We start from the raw sequence: 17,039 nt of genomic DNA, 5'->3' as shown, positions 1-17,039 counted from the left end.
TATAGCTCAGACACAGCATGGTTTTATTAAGGGGAAGTCTTACCTGACCAACTTGATTGGATACTATGATGCAGTCACAAAGGAACTGGATGCAGGGAATAACTTTGATATTATATACTTGGATCTTAGAAAGGCTTTTGATACTGTTGCACATGGAAGACTGCTACACAGATTGGAGCAGTGTGACATTGGAGGCAAATTGCTGCTATGGATAAAGGGGTGGTTGAGGTGGAGAAGACAGAGAGTGGTAATCAATGGACACTGCTCATCGTGTACTAATGTGGAGTCCCTCAGGGCTCAGTGTTGGGTCCATTATTGTTTTCTGTATTTATAAATGATATTGATGATGGTATATCAAGCTTAATGTCCAAGTTTGCAGACGATACAAAGGTTGGCAGGGTTGTCAAGGACACTACTGACACTATGCTGCTGCAACAGGATCTGGAAAGGTTGAGCAGATGGGCTGAGAGGTGGCAAATGAAGTTTAACATTGACAAATGTAAAGTACTACACATGGGAAACAGCAACCCCAGAGCAACGTATCAACTCTGTGGTACTACACTGACAGTGGTAGAGAATGAAAGGGACTTGGGGGTGGTTGTGCAGGCAGATATGAAGTTCTCTGAGCAGTGCAGATGGGCTGCAAGAGTAGCTCATGGAGTATTGTCAATGATATACAGGAATTTTTCCAGCAGGGATAAGGAGGTGATTATTCCATTGTATAAGGCAATGGTCTGGCCACACCTAGAGTACTGTATACAGGTGTGGAGGCCGCATTTCAAGAAGGATGTAGAGCTGCTGGAACAAGTACAGAGAAGGGCAACAAGATTAGTGAATGGAACAAAGGGGTGCTCTTACGAAGAAAGGCTTAAGTTTTGCAAATTACAGTGTCTGGAGACTAGGCACCAGCGAGGTGATCTGATAGAGGTGTATAAAGCCTTGACTGGTTTAAGCATGCTCAATGCTGATGGGATTCTTCCTCTAGCTCAGAAAAATCACCTGAAAGGGCATAAATTCAAATTGAGGAAAGACAGATGTAGGATAGACGTGCGGAAATTTGCCTTTAGCCAGCGGGTGGTTGGTTGGTGGAACAGACTTCCATCCCTTGTGGTGGAGGTTGATAGCCTAAATAAGTTTAAGGCTCAGCTGGACAGGTATTTTGAACGAACAGAGGGGTGAAGTGGAAGTGGGGTTTTTTTTTTTTTTTTGGCTGATGCTGCATAAGCTTGCTTTCTTGCATCAAATGCCTCTACTAATGCTAATGCTAGTTTAGTTGATATGATTAATATTCAAAATGGTGGCCTCTACGCATAACAGTTTTGTTGACATATTTTGGCAAGCTTTGGTTATATGTGGCTGCATTAATTTTTGAGAAACTTCAGTAATTATTGATTTTAGTATGTCTACAGTCCTAGAAGTGTACAGCAATATATGTTATCTTTTAGATAGCCCCCACAGGGAAAAAAAAAAGATGGATTAAATTTGTTGATTTCAGTAGCCATTTAATAGATCCATGGCCTATAATTAAAAATTCTAGGAAATTCTAAATTCATATATCTTCATATAGTAAGAGAATAGCAATGTGGGGCACTGTCCTGCATGCAATAAACATATCAGGACACATTCAAAAGGTGATATTGTTGTACATGTTGGCACTAATGACATTAAGTATAGGAGATTGTGGATTTACTTAACAAGTACAGGTCATTGTTGAAAAAAAGTCACACGTTAGGGTTAAAATTTAAAGTGTCTGCAATCCTCCCCAGACACGAGAGGAGGGAGTATATGATGAGAGCCTTGACAATAAATTCAGCCCTGGGGAGATCGTGCAAGGCTCATGGGGTAGAATTTTTTTCAGCATGGTCTGTGCTTGTTAACAAAACAGATTGCTTCTACAGGGATGGGTTACACTTAAATAGAAATGGTGCAAGAATATTTGCATCAGCAAATATTCTTGCAATATTGAGGTAATGTCAGATGAGTCGGAAAACTGGGGGGGGGGATTCACAGACTAACAGGTAGACGTGGAAGTGAATCTTGCACAGCTTCTATTGGAATGAGCAGCAGTCTGGAAAGCAAGTTGCTGGGGATTTCAGGAACTGCTGGAAGCATCACACAAGTAAATACAAAGGGTACTAGGAAAGTTTTGCAATATGACGCAACAATGAATCACAGGAAGCTGCTTGTTGCTGCATGTTAAGACATGTTCATACGTGCATAGTAGCCGCCGCGCCAAGTCGATGGGCTCAGTTATTCATTAGTAGTGAGAGTGTAAAGTGCTTGCGATGGCATCGTGGTCATGAAATGAGATAAGGACAGTTTTGCGGTATAATTTCGTGCGTGGTTTAACCATAGACCAGTGCTTAGAAGAAACGACTCTTGCACTAGATGATGATTGTCCACATCGTACAACGATATTCAGGTGGTGTAGAGAATTCCAAAGGGGAAATTTCACTCTGGAGGATTCGGAGAGGCCGGGAAGGCCACGAACGTCAGTTACGGAGGAAAACGTTACTGCTGTGAGGAAAATGCTTGACGAAAACAGGCGAGTGACCTACCAACAGATAGAGGATACTTTGGGCCTAAATGCACCAGCAATTCGTTCGATTCTGCAAGATCATTTGCACGTGAAGAAACTTTGTTCTCTCTGGGTGCCGCATCAACTGACTGAAGAGCAGATGACACGACGTGTGACTTGGTGCCGGAAGATGTTAAAAAAGTTTGATAAGGGACAATCTCGGTATGTGAACAACATCGTGACAGGTGATGAGACTTGGCTGTACTATTACGATCTGCCGACCAAGGCTCAAAACAAAGTTTGGGTCTTTGATGATGACGACACACCCGTAATTGTCAGAAAATCCCGATCTGTAAAGAAGAAAATGATAGCTGTATTTTTCAAATCGAGTGGAATTGTGGAACGTGTCGTTTTGGACACGCAGAAGACAGTCACAGCTAAGTGGTATACTGAACAATGCCTGCCTAAAGTCATTGGATCTATGAAGAACCTGCGGCCAAAGTCAAGAATGGACACCTGGTACCTCCATCACGAAAATGCTCCAGCTCACCGCGCCAAAGCCTGCACCGAATATTTGACCACGACAGGACTGAAACTTCTTGAGCATCCTCCCTACAGTCCAGACCTTGCTCCCTGCGACTTTGCACTGTTCCCGCATGTGAAAATGAAGCTAAAAGGGAGGCGGTTTTCCAGTGATGAGGACCTTCTACGGGCTTGGGACAACGAGTGTGCTTTACTCCCTAGTGAAACTGGCAGAACTGGTTTAAAGATTGGTTTCGGAGGATGGAGAGGTGTATTGAATGTAGAGGAAATTACTTTGAAAAAATTAAATAAACAAAGCTGTATTGCAAAACTTTCCTAGTACCCTTTGTACATGGGCTGTGTTAGAGCAACAAAGAGTAAGAACAGCTGCATGTATACTTGCGTGTACACCAATGCTAGATAGTAAATAAATTTGATGAATTTGAAGTGCTGGTCAAGACATCAAAGGCAGATATTGTTGGGACATCAGAGACATGATGTCACACAGATATAAGCAGTGCAGAAATGGAATTTGGGGAGTACAATGTGTACAGAAAGAAGAGACAGGATAGGAAGTCAGGAGGGGTTATACTGTCAGTTAAGAAACAACTAAAATCTAACGAAGTGCATCCAGTTGACACAGATGGACAGTGCAGTGTTGAGTCAGTTTGGTGTGACATAAGCACTGGGAAAGCAAAATTGATGGTAGGAGTTTGTTATAGACCTAATGACTCTGATGAGTACAGTGAACAATTATACAGAGAAATAGAGTGGACCAGTAAATCAGTGTCTTATAATAGGGGATTTTAACATCCCAGATATTGACTGAAACTTGTGGTTTGGTCATTCGCACACTAGCAAGGCTTTTGTGGATTTATTAGATGATTGTTTTCTACAGCAGCATGTTAGAGAAGCAACCAGAGGGACTAACGCTCTTGACCTGATTATCAGCAGTGATTATTCATGCATTAAGAATTTACAGATAAAGGAACCACTATTTGGTAGTGATCACAGTGTACTGATGTGGGATTTACTTAAAGAAGTAACTACCATCAGGTGTAGAGGAAGGGATTTTGCTTTCATAAAGGTGGCTACAGTGGTTTCAGAGATTTTTAAAATTCTATACTGTGGGACCAACTGATATTACCAACAGCAAATTCTAAATGGGAAGCATTCAAGGAAGTAGGCTTTTTGTTCCAACTAAGAACTGTTCATGGTTCATGGTTTAGGCCTAAATGATTTCATGGTTTAGGCCTAAATGGATATCAGATGAATTAATGCGGCTCATGGCAGAGAAGAAAAATTCATAAGATGCATATAAATTATCAGGCAACACAGAAGCCTATGGCAGATATAAGCTAGTCTGTAATCAAGTCACAAAGGAGGTTAGGAGGGCGAAGGCAGATTACGAGAAATCTTTAGCATGGGATTCAAAGAAAAATAGCAAAGACTTCTTTACTTATATAAACTCTAAAAGGAAAGGGATGAATCAGATTGGTACACTTGTTATTAATGGGTTGATTGTAGATGATCATTCTCAGATAGCTGCAAAACCAAATGAGTATTTTGCATCTACATTCAAACATGAGGAGTTATTCAAGGAGTAGAAAGCCAGATGTGTATCAAACTGTAACAGGGAGTTAAATGATTTTTTAATAACTGAGATCAAAGTGGAGGAGAAATTGTTAAAGTTAAACATAAGAAAGGCTACTGGGATGGATGGGATCTTTCCATTTATAATAAAGGAGGCCACAAAGGAAATAAGCAAACCCTTAGCCATAATAATGAGAGCATTCCTTAGACTCAGAGGTCCCCATGGACTGGAGATGTGCAAATGTATCTCCAATTCACAAAGGGAGATCAATGGGTGACATGAGTAATTACAGACCTGTTAGTTTGACTTCTGTTCCAGAAAAAATAATGGAGTCGCTAGTTGAAGAAGTATTGTAGAATCATCTATACAAGAGTGCAGTAATAATTCAGACTCAGCATGAGTTTGTTAAGGGGAAGTCTTGTCTGAACAATTTTATTGGATACTATGATGTGGTCACAAAGGAAATGGATGCAAAAATAACTTTGATATCATATACTTGAATTTCAGGAAAGCTTTTGATACTGTTGCACATGGAAAACTAATGTACAAATTGGAGCAGTATGGCATTAAGGGCAAGTTGCTACGTTGGATAAAAGGATGGTTCAGTGGGTGAACACAGTGTGTTAATCAATAGACACTGCTCTTCGTGGACTAATGTTATTAGCGGTGTGCCCAGGCTTTGGTGTTGGGCCCATTGTTGTTTTGTATATTTATCAGTGATATTGATGAAGGTATATCAGGCTTAATGTCCAAGTTTGCAGATGATACGAAGGTTGGCAGGCTTGTTAATGACAGTTTGCTACTAAGGCGCCTCCGTAGCCAAGTGGGAAGGAGCAGAAGTGCGTAGCACATGCTTCTTGATTAGACCGGGGTTCGAGCCTGTCACCACCAAATACGGAGGATGTGGAAAGGTCAGGGAATGACCACCGCATATTCCGGAGCAATATGGCGTTAGTTGCTAAAGTTCCTAAGTAACAAACAAACTTACTGTATGCTACTACAACAGGATCTAGAAAAGTTGAGCAGATAGGCTGAAAGGTAGCAACTGAAGTTTAACATTGACAAATGCAAAGTACTACATATGGATAACAGTAAACCCAGAGAAATGTACCAACTGGGTGGTTTACACTCAGACTAGTGGAGAGTGAAAGAGACCTGGGGATAATTGTGCAGTCAGATATCAAGTTTTCTGTGCAGTGCAGCCAAGCTCCCAGAGTAGATCATAGGGTCTTGTCAATTATATACAGGAATTTTTGCCAGCAGGGATAAGGAGGTGATTATTCCCTTGTATAAGGTAATGGTCAGGTCACATCTTAAGTACTCTGTACATGTCTGGAAGCCTCATTTTAAGAACGATGTAGAGTTTCTAGAACGAATACAGAGAAGGGCAACAAGGCTTGTAAGGGAACAAAGGGGTGCTCTTACAAAGAAAGACTTAAGTTCTGCAAATTGCGACGTCTGGAGACTAGGCACCTGTGAGATGATCTGATTGAGGTGTATAAGGCCTTGATTGGATTGAGCAGGTTCAATGCTGATGGGATTCTTCCTCGTGCTTAGATTGCAAACCTGAGGGTGGCATAAACTGAAAGACAGTTGTCGAGTAGATGTGCAGAAATTTGCCTTCAGGAGCCGACCGGGCTAGCCGGGTGGGTAAAGTGCCTGCCTGGCAACCCAAAGGTCGTGGGTTCAATTCCCACCTCGGGTTTGGATCAGAGTACTGCAAAAACCTTGGGTGGTCCATTATGGCCACAGAAGCCTATGCGCCAACAACTACCAAAAAAAAAAAAAAAAAAGTGCAGAAATTTGCCTTTAGCCAGCAGGTAGTTGATTGCTGGAACAAACTTCCACCTGTCGTTGTGGAAGTTGATATCTTAAATAAATTCAAGGAAGAAGTGAACAAATATTTGGAGCAAATGGATGGGTGAAGAGGGAAGGTGTTTTTTTTTTTTTTTTTGGCTGATGCTGTAAAAAGCTTGCTTTCTTGCATCATATGCCTCTACTAATGCTAATATTTTCCTCGATGTTGTGGATAGATAAAATTGTTTAACAGGCTTAGTTATGAGCCTGCAGTCGCTGCACTATCTGCATTAAAGGTTAAGGAACATGCATTTTGTGGTAAGCTATTTTTTAGGAGGGGAAACATAGATTGTTTATTTTAAATTTTATAGAATTCTTTATATTTTATTATTATTTTTTTTTTTTACAGTAGTGATTTTTGTTATTTACTTTTATATATTTTATATTTTTTAGTTATTTTTTTTATTTTATTTTGCAGAAGTTGATGACTTTCTTTCACTATTGTGGCTAAAGTAGAATTCTTGTAGAAATGAAAACTTAATTATCAAAACTGTTTACACAGTGGGAATGATTCCTTGAAATTGTTCAGTAGTGAGACTGCAAAATGAGGTTCCTCACCTCCTATGAAATCATAATTGCCCCCCCCACCCATGCAATTCAAAATTCCATTCCAAATCAACCAGCTGGGTCATCCCTGATTCTGCAGGTATAGTTGTGGTAGTTTCTTCACTGAAATTAACAGAAACTAAGTCAAAGCAGCAGCTCTCATCCTCAGGCTGCTAACCCCCCCCCCCCTCTTCCCCCAAAAAATCCTGGGTAGTCGTATCATAATTGTCATCAAATTTCCCTGCAGGCTGATTTGATGAAGGACACATTTCATGGAGGTTGATGAAAAAGAAACTGAGACTAAAAATCATCATGGTATTCGTTTGTTAATGTGGTTGTAGCGTTTTAGCATAGCCGTTTATGTATCACAAATTGAAGACTATGCAAATGTGGATAGCAAAGTCGCAACAGAGGAACCTCTAATAAATGAAGACATTATTGCTTCCTTTAAACAAATAAGGGTGATTGAATGTTTTGCCAAAGTGGTACATGGTACAGTGGTGTTATCTGCTTTAACAATTACATCATTACTTTATGAAACCAATAAAATAAATCCAAAATTTTAAAATAAATCAAATTAAAATGAATGAAAATGTGCAAAAAAAAAATTGTTGCATAGTATTTAGTTTTAACATCTTATCTCTCTATACATTAAAAATGTTTTCCTCCTAGTGATATTTATTCGAGCTAATGGGAGAAGGGCAATTACGTCACTTATTCGAGCCATAACTGCCTCCATAACATTTACCAACCTCGTGTACGTGCTTCCCTAATACATAACCATGCCAGGCATCATTTGATGTTCCATTTTAATGTTAGCGATGAATGGATCCAATATAGTTTGTATATTTATAAATATTTTAAATATTTGTATGGTTTGTAAATATTTTAGTTAACGAATGCAACATATTCCTCATGCATTATGGAACCTGAAGCAAAAGGCCTTTTCCTTAGTGACCTATTTAAACGCAGGTAAATAATTACATAGTGATATTTATTTGACCTTGAGACTGCTACATGGCAGGTTAGCCAATGAGAGAAGAGGGATACTGGTTATGTCTTACAAGTAGGCGGGGCAATTACGTCACTACAAATGCTCAGGTAAATAATTACATAGGTCATTTCCTGATTAGATATCAATCAGTGTATTTCAGCACTGATCGATATCTAATCGATATCAGTGTCTTTTACGTTGAAAAGATTGACTTACTCCATCATACCTCTACATTTTATGTAGAAAAGTGTTTGTTTGTTATTTGGTCTTTAGGAGCATTAGCAACTAAGGCCATATTGCTCCGGGGATATGCGGTTGTCATTCTCTGACCTTTCCACATCCTCCGTATTTGATGGGCACGGACTCGAACCCCGGTCTAATCAAGAAGCGTGTGCTAAACACTGCTGCTCCTGCCCACCTGACTACGGAGGCACCCTCTAGAAAAGTGTGCATGGGGGTTGGCGAGCAAAGCGAGCTGGGGCAAAGCCCCCTAGTTACTATTATGATTAATGATAATAAGATATGCTCATTATAATTAATGAGTTAAATTTCTTTTAGTATAATTTAAAAATAAATAGGTTGTAGAGCTGAAACTTTAATGTACTAAAAGCGTATTTTTCATTTATAGTTCCTGTACACAATCATACAGCAGTGGCTCTTTAGTAGATCCTGCTCCTCCCTTACCACCTAAGAAGAGAGGTATTTATACTTCGTCTTCTATCAGTACTAGTGCCATTTCAAATGGAAGTGTTACATCAGCTACTTATTCTAGCACAGTAGTCCCTTCTACCTCAAGTGTCACAGACTCGGGATTTTTGGGAACAGGGCTTAATCGTTCCTTTTTATTAGATTGGACAAGCCCACTTAGTCAGTCTCCAGAAAGCTCAACACCACTTAGTAAATCTTCTGCCAGTAGCGTGGATTCAAACTTAAATCATTCAGTTGATGATCTGTTATCAGTTACAAAGTCACAAAACTGTTTTCATCAATCTAATCAACAGTTAGACTCTCAATGTGAATATGGATTTCTTACTACAACGTCTTCGCATATATGTAACTATGAAATTACATCATTCAGTTCAAAAGTTACGACCTCAACTTCCCCAACATTTCAGTCCTCTAAGTTAACTGACAGTGTAGATCAACTACTGCACAAATTGAATCAGATGGGAAATAGCTCAGATGATTTTGGAAAGCTTTTAGGAACATTTGATGTTAAGAGTGCACCTCCTGCTCTTCCTGCCAAACAACGCAATACAAGGATACGTACTCCATCACAATATGATAATGTGCCTCAGCTCTTGGTGCTAGATACAGAGGTTGGTGTGCTTTTTTAAATTTATTTTTAGTTTATTAAATTAATAAACTATGTATTTATATACATGGTGTTTATAAAATATGGGTCATATTTTATAAATGATAATGTGCCTCAATTTTTTCATTGTTTTTTGGTGCTGAAAGCACCAAAAAACAATGAAAAAATTTATATAAATTTGTGTCTGATTCTGAATGGTTATAGAGCTATAGGTGTTTGAATTTTAAAAAATGAATATGGAGGTTTTAATGGTAAAAAAATAAGAATAACGCTTGATGATAAGATACAGTAAGGAATCTAGAAATGTTTCCAATAATTAAGTGGTTCTATGTGGTTTAATTAGTGGTATTCATTTTTAATTAATTCATTATGGAAAACTATGTTATACCATTCTCTCAACAGATTTATCACTTTTAATTTATATTTTTCTGGATCTGTTTGTTGTATTTCATTTTTACTATTAAAATCAGTTTTTATTATTCTGCTTGGGTACTGTGGCAAGAATTTTATCATACGATGGGAGGTTGAAAAGTTTGTAGCCTCTCACAGAAGAAATTCCAGAAAGTTGTGAAACCCATTTATTTTTCAATATAGTCCCCCCTCGAGTCAATACACTTTCTGGCACAATCCACTAGCTTTCATAACCTGCTCAAATAAAATTCAGATTTTGACTTAAACCATTTGTTGACTGCATTAGTTACAGTATTATCACTATTGAATTTCTGTCCTTTTAAGTTGTTTTTGAGATTTTGAAATAGAAAATAGTCCAATGGAGCCAAATCCGATGAGTAGGGCAGATGCTGTAATGGTTTGAACCTATAGTCAATGAGTATTGATTGAGTCACAAACTGTGTACATTGAAGCATTGTCTTGATATAAGATGACTCCTTTGGCCAATTTACCACGCCTCTTGAGCTTCAATTCCTCTCAGAAACATCTCAGTAGGTTAGAATAATACTCAGCATTGATAGTGTCATCTCATTCCAGAAGATCAATCACCATCACTCCTTCTGCACACAAAACCTTTTAGGAGAGGGATGCCTCCTTGTTTTGTCCATAATTATATGTTTTGTCCTATGGACAAACCCATGTTTTGTCCATAGTTACATACCATCCCCCCAAACTGAGCTTCATTATGTTCAAATGTTGTACAATCTCATGACCACACATCACTCGTTCCTGCTTCTGATCTGCAATGAGTGCTTTAGGGACCCACCTTGCAGAAACCTTCATTCTTAAAACATTCACTGCAATATTGTGTTTGCTCATGGGAGATGTTGAAAATTTTCTCAATGTGCTTCAATGTTATTCTGTGGTCTTGTACGTTCAGGTCACGAATGGTATCCATCTTTGTAGGTGTTAACAGAGTAACAGGCCTCTCACTGTGGGTGCATCATCCACACTGTTTTGTCTATCCTTAAATTCTGTAATCCAGTTTTTGACCATGGTGTATGAAGGAAAAAATTCCTTTAATTTGTGTTGCATGTCTTCATGAATTTCTTTTGGCAACATTCCCTTCAAATGAAGGTACTTAGTGAATGCATGGTGCATGATTCTCTCAACAGTTGCCATCTTCATTCATGCCCTCTGTAAAGGAGGAAAATATAGTTACAAGCCTGAAATTTTTCTGTGAACACACAAGAAGCCACAGCATAGATTGTCAATATTGGATTTCATGAAAACCTTTACAATCAGTATTGGGCTAAAAACTTTTCACCCTCCTCATATAATGTGTTTCTAGTGTTTTGCATTTTCTGGCACTATTAAATTACCATTTATCGATTGATTAAATACCATGCAAATTTCAGTTTTTATTTCGTATAACTATATAAAGTGTATCCAATCTTCTATGTCTGCACCTGTTCCCTGCTTATTTCTTCTTTGCTGTTATTATGAAAACAGTTAGAATTGTGAGTACCTAACTTTTAACTTTGCAATATTTTGCTATTAGTGATATGATTGTACCAGCCCATTTCTTAAAATTTGAAAAAAATAAGGAAAAAGAACATTATTTATGTGATATTTACTATGCTTAGACAAAACTGTTGGATTCACACTTTTTTTTTTTTTTTTTTTGGTTTTCAAGATTGATACTTAGTTATTCACTTTCACAAGGCCTAAAATATCTTAGTTCCATGGCAACTATGCCATGGAACTAAAAAAAATATTTTCTAATGATTGGTAAATTCAATTATGCTTCATCCAACTTTGGTAAATTATTTGCACAGGCAGAGTGATAATTTTATAGTACAGTCGATTCGGGTTATTTGGGACACATCGGGACTAGTGCATTTTGGCCCGATTAAGTGGTTGCCCCAATTATCCGAAGTTTCACATAAATAGTTAAAAATACAATGGACCCCCACTTTACAATTGGTTCACTGTACGATCAAATCACGTTACGATGGACTCACCATAATAAAGTACCGTTCGCTATACGATGTGTAGTAAGCGCCTGTCATTGTGATCACGTTTGTGAATTGAATTTTAATTCTATTAAACAGTGATTCTAATTAGCAAAAAATGGAGGAATATTATCCACAGGCTATAAAAGTAAAGATATATTAAGCACAGATTTACCCTTTATTACCTTACCAATTAAAAAATTAAATGATACATGAAATTCGGAAGAATATACGTGATAATCGGAATAATTAATACGTACTGTAATGTGTACATACTAACTAGTTGACATTTCTGTTCACTCTACATTTGTGGGTGGGGATTAAAATTTAAAACAGTAAAAAGATAAGCAATCAATAAGAAAAAACATGACACACACAAATTGCAAGTAACACGATACGCACAAGTGAGAATGGAGTAACTAGTTATGAAGCTTTAAAAATAGGAATGAAGAGAAGATTCTGAAAATTATTTTTTTTTTTATATGATTGAAGATTCCATGGAAGTTTAAACACATTTCACCATAATAACCCACAGAATTCCAGCTGTTGGTATTATCGCAAATTCAATAAGATCAAGTTTACTATCAGTTTATGATAGTTTTCACTAACAGAAAAGCCCAATTAAGGAGTGACTGCTAATTATTTTTTTATGGTTGTGACCTCCAGAAATCTGACTGAACTACGTGGTACGGTCGGAGACAATCATAGGGTAATCTTCAGTGCTGCAGTCTCCTGCCGCGATTAAAAGGCATGTTGTCCCAATTAAGCGAAGTAAACCCTGGCTATTTTCTCGATTGGGTTCTGTTTTTTAAGATTTGCCCCAAATAAACGGCTGCCCCAATTAACCGGTGGTCCAAATAATGGCCCGGAATCCACTGTATTTAATTTCCTGTATCATGTAATAAATTGGTGCAGCTTTTTGTAAGGGTATGGTATACTAGATATATAGCAGTTGTATCCAGCAGTTGTAGTGGATTCCTGTTATGGGTGCTAATCTGTCAGTAACACTTTGTAGTGAAACAAATTTTATTGTTTAAAGGTACAGTAAAACCCCTTTATTCGTGAGGGTTTCGTTCCTGAGAAATGCCGCAAATACTGAGTTATGGCTCCCATAGTAATAAAGGGGTTCAGTTCCAAAGTATGAGATATATAAGAAAAACTAGTCTAAAATTTTGTCTATGTATATATTATATGTACCCTCATAATATGACTATGTACATAGACAGTACATAGTGAAATGCAAGCATAAGGCATCAAAATGAAAATAAGAAATAATTTTTTTTTTTTTTTTTATGTGAACCCCAAACACGAGAGGTATTAGAACCTATAGTACTTAGTACCGTGCTTGGGTTTGAGGTTAAGAAGATGAAAGAAGATATTTGTTGACATTGGACTTGAACTTCTGTAGATTGTAATTTTCAGGAAATACGTATGAGGAAGGATGTTCCAGAAAACGGCAGTTGAATGAATAAACGAAGAAGATGAAAAGTTGGTTCTGTGAGTTTGAAGTTGGACAGTAAATGGATGTTGACTAGTGGCGGCACGTGTTCGGACTGTTTTGAAAGAGAGAGAGCAGGAATTATAGAAGCCAATTCAGAAGAACAGTGCCCATGGAAGTATCTGTAGAAGAGGCATGCAGCAGAAACAGTGCGTCTGTGAGAAAGCGAGTGGAGAGACTCTGTTAGAGATGAATCATTAATTAACCTAACTGCCCTCTTCTGAATGGAATCAAGAAGCCTGAGAGAGGTTTTGGGGGCACCACCCCAGATGTGGGAACAATATTCCACGGCAGGGCGGATTTGCGATTTATACAGAGTGAGCAGCTGTTTGGAAGAAAAGTAACGCCGAGAGCGAAAGAGAAAACCAAGTTTTTTAGATGCAGAAGAAGCAATATTTGTAATGTGCTTGTGCCAAGAGAGATTAGAAGTCAGGGTAATCCACAAAAGAGATATCATTTTGCCTAGAAATTGGAGTGTCACTAAAGCTAAGCATAGGAGCAGAAGAATCCTTTTTGCGAGATATAAGACAAGACTGAGTTTTAGAAGGGTTGAAATCAACTTAGTTGTCTTTGCCCCACTGGAGAATTACCTGAAGATCGGCAATTTGAGGAATTGGTAGCAGATTTTCGAGAAGTTGAAGCTGATTGAAAATGGAAAGTTGAATGCAATTTGCTATCATCGGCAAAACTATGGATAGGATTTCCAGTCAATGGAAGAAGGTCATTGATATACAAGAGGAAAAGAGTGGGGGGAAAGAACTGAACCTTGGGGGACACCGGCATTAGTGGAGAAGTTAGAAGACAGAGAGCCATCTACCATCACCCTCAGTGAGCGATCAGAGAAAACTGGATAACCAATTACTAAAAACAGTTGGCAAACCATAAGATGGAAGCTTGTTTAGAAGACCTTTATGCCAAACACGATCGAAAGCCTTTGAGATGTCAAGAGCAACTACTTGTGTTTCACCGAACCTTTCCATTGAATTAGTCCATAAATTGGTAACATAAGCCAGAATATCTCCAGTGGATCGACACTGACGGAATCCATACTGGTGATCGTTGATCAGACGGAAGGTTTCTAGATAGTTTAAGAGTTGGCGGTTAATTGATTTCTCCATTACTTTAGAAAGAGTAGAAGTAATTGCAATGGGACGATAATTGGATGGGAGGGATTTGTCAGTCTTTTTAGGAACTGGCTGGATATGAGCAAATTTCCTGGATATGAGCAAATTTCCAAGCAGAAGGAAAAACATCTTTGGAATAAGAAAGTGAAAAAAGGCGAGAGAACAAGTGGAGAAATACCATCAGGACCTGTAGCTTTCTTACTATCAAGATTCATCAAAATCCTTCTGATATCCTTTTGACGGAAGACCACAGGAGGCATTGAATGGAGCGTGTTGGGAATGGTGGGAGGTGTTTTACCAAGATCATTAATACATGAGCTGGAAGAAAAATGGGATGCTAGCAGGTCAGCTTTATCCTTGGCTGAAGTGGCAACAGAACCATCTGATTTGGACAGAGGTGGGAGCAAAGATGGGCAAAAGTTGCGGCCAATAGCTTTGGCAAGAGACCAGAATGCTTGGCTACCATTAGGGCAAGAAGCAAGTTTTCTACTCTTAGCCTGTTCAAACTCTAGTTCGGACTGATTAATAACTGCTTTACAACTGTTGCGAGCTTTGGTGTAGGCAGAAAATGAAACTGAAGAATTAGAAACAAGCCAATTACGATATGCAACATTCTTCTCTTGGACAACCTTAGCACATTTATTGGAAAACCAAGGTTTAGATAAAGGACGAGATTTTAAAGTGGAGTGTGGGATAAGGGATTCCACTCCTGCAAGAATAATTTCACTGACAAGATCTGAGCAAACGTTGACATCAGAAGTTTTGAAACAGTAATCCGACCAAGGAAAAGAAGAAAAGAAGTCTCGCAGGTCATCCCATTTTGCATTCTTGTAATGCCAAACGACAAGTGATTGGGAATAGCCATGAGATAAAGGTTCCATTGGAGAAGAGACAATCACCAAGTTGTGATCTGAAGTGCCTAAAGGACCTCTCACTTCGACCGTGTACTTAGAAGGGTTGTTTGTGAGAAAAAATCAAGCGTATTGGCTGTATGATTAGGATTGTCCAGCATTCTTGTAGATAAATGAACAATCTGTGCAAGATCATTAGTAATTGCAAAAGCCTCAGCATCTCGACGAGCTGGGTCGGTGTGACTAGAAAACAGAAGCCAGCTGGAGTTGTGAACATTAAAATCACCAAGGAAAATTACCTCACTGTTAGGAAAGTTGGACTGGAGAAAGTCAAGTTGCAAAGAGAGGAAGAACGGTAGAGACAGCAGATGAATTTGACACAATGAGGTAGACAGATTTTAAGCCAGAGAAGATCAAAGAGAGGAGATTCCAAATTGCCAAGTCTCTGACAGGGAATATCAGAACGGACATATGCACAAGTACCACCTTTGAGGTGAAAGGAATCATACAGCGAATAATTTGGGCATCTGAGATGAGCAGTAGATCAATTAACTGATAACTGAGATTCTGTTAGAAAAAGTACATGGGGTTTGGCAGACTGCCAGTGGAAATGGACATCGTTGAGATTAGAATTGAGACCACGTATATTTATGAAATGAATTAGGAAGTCCTTGGGAGGTTTAGATCTTTTCGCAGATAAGCTTGCGCTATTAGTTTGACAATTAATATTAAATGTAATATTTATTAGAAATTTCAAACAAATCTTTCAATCCAGCGCCTTTGCTATAGCTAAAAAACTTATCCCGCCAGTTCTATCACCAGTTTTGCTAAAGTATTGATAAAGGTGTTTTGCCTTTTCATGAATGATGAGTGAACTTAAGGGAATTTTATTTTGAGTTCGGTCTTCTATCCACAGATTTAAAGCCTTTTCCATTTTTTCTAATTTAGCATCACAAGTTACAGAGCAAATTTTTGAAGCAATTAGCACGTTTTCACAGACACTACGGCAGATTTTTTTTCCCGATTTGTTGATTGATCGTACCGTTGACTCATTGATTTTATAATGTTTTGTCACTGATGAGACAGTTTCACCATTAGAAATTTTGTACTCGCTAATGTCATCACCTTCTTTGATCTTTTCACAATTCCCTTGTTATTCGTAGCCATATTTTTGTAGGGATTAGAAAAGAATTTGTCCACAATAAAGTCACTTTCTTCTGTTAACACACTCGGAAAAGTCTGTTTACACTAACACACTGCAAAACGGTAGATTTTTCACTTTTGTAAGCATATAAATTTATTCAATTTATAAAATTTATAAGCATATAATATATATATATAAGCATATGCTTATAAATTTATTCAATTTATAAGCATATAAATTAATATAAAAAAAGCAAACTACAAAACCTTCCATGACAAGCGCATAGCACATACTGAACAAGGATTAGCGAGAAACATCTATGTTCGCAATTTTGTCACCCCTCTCCCCCCACCCACTGAGCGTTGTTTTGACGAGGAAAGATGATTTTAGCCACGCCTATGTTTTTTTATGGCGGAAAATGTTCACGGCGATTTAAAATTAACATTTTTTTAGGTTTCATTTTATATTAAATCAGCGCCCGTGAATAGCGGGGGTTTACTGTACTTCATTTATGATGAAGTAAGAAAATTAAACTATTATTCTATTTTCTGATATGGGTGTTGAAGGGCATGGTAATGTAAAGGTAATATACTGATAGAAAAGAATTCACAGCATAGGAAACAGTTTAGAAAAAAATATATTTAATAATAAAATGAGGATAACTGATGAGC

At 38.1% G+C, this 17,039-nt stretch overlaps 1 protein-coding gene across 3 annotated transcripts in view; it reads left to right on the top strand.

Annotated features, from left to right (window-relative positions):
• C3G (C3G guanyl-nucleotide exchange factor) overlaps window positions 1–17,039 on the top strand; it is a 410,407-nt gene that overhangs the window by 205,371 nt on the left and 187,997 nt on the right. For all 3 annotated transcript variants that reach the window (XM_090368667.1, XM_090368668.1, XM_090368669.1), the window contains exon 7: window positions 8,660–9,350. In XM_090368667.1, coding sequence (XP_090224793.1) covers window positions 8,660–9,350 — 691 coding nt within the window. The remainder of the gene's footprint in view (window positions 1–8,659; window positions 9,351–17,039) is intronic.

The sequence above is a fragment of the Mastigoproctus giganteus genome, chromosome 2 (genome assembly GCF_048544385.1).
Source record: "Mastigoproctus giganteus isolate SK-2022 chromosome 2, ASM4854438v1, whole genome shotgun sequence".
NCBI lineage: Eukaryota > Metazoa > Arthropoda > Arachnida > Uropygi > Thelyphonidae > Mastigoproctus > Mastigoproctus giganteus.
Note: the sequence above shows the minus strand (reverse complement) of the source record. Positions and strands in the feature narration are given on the sequence as shown.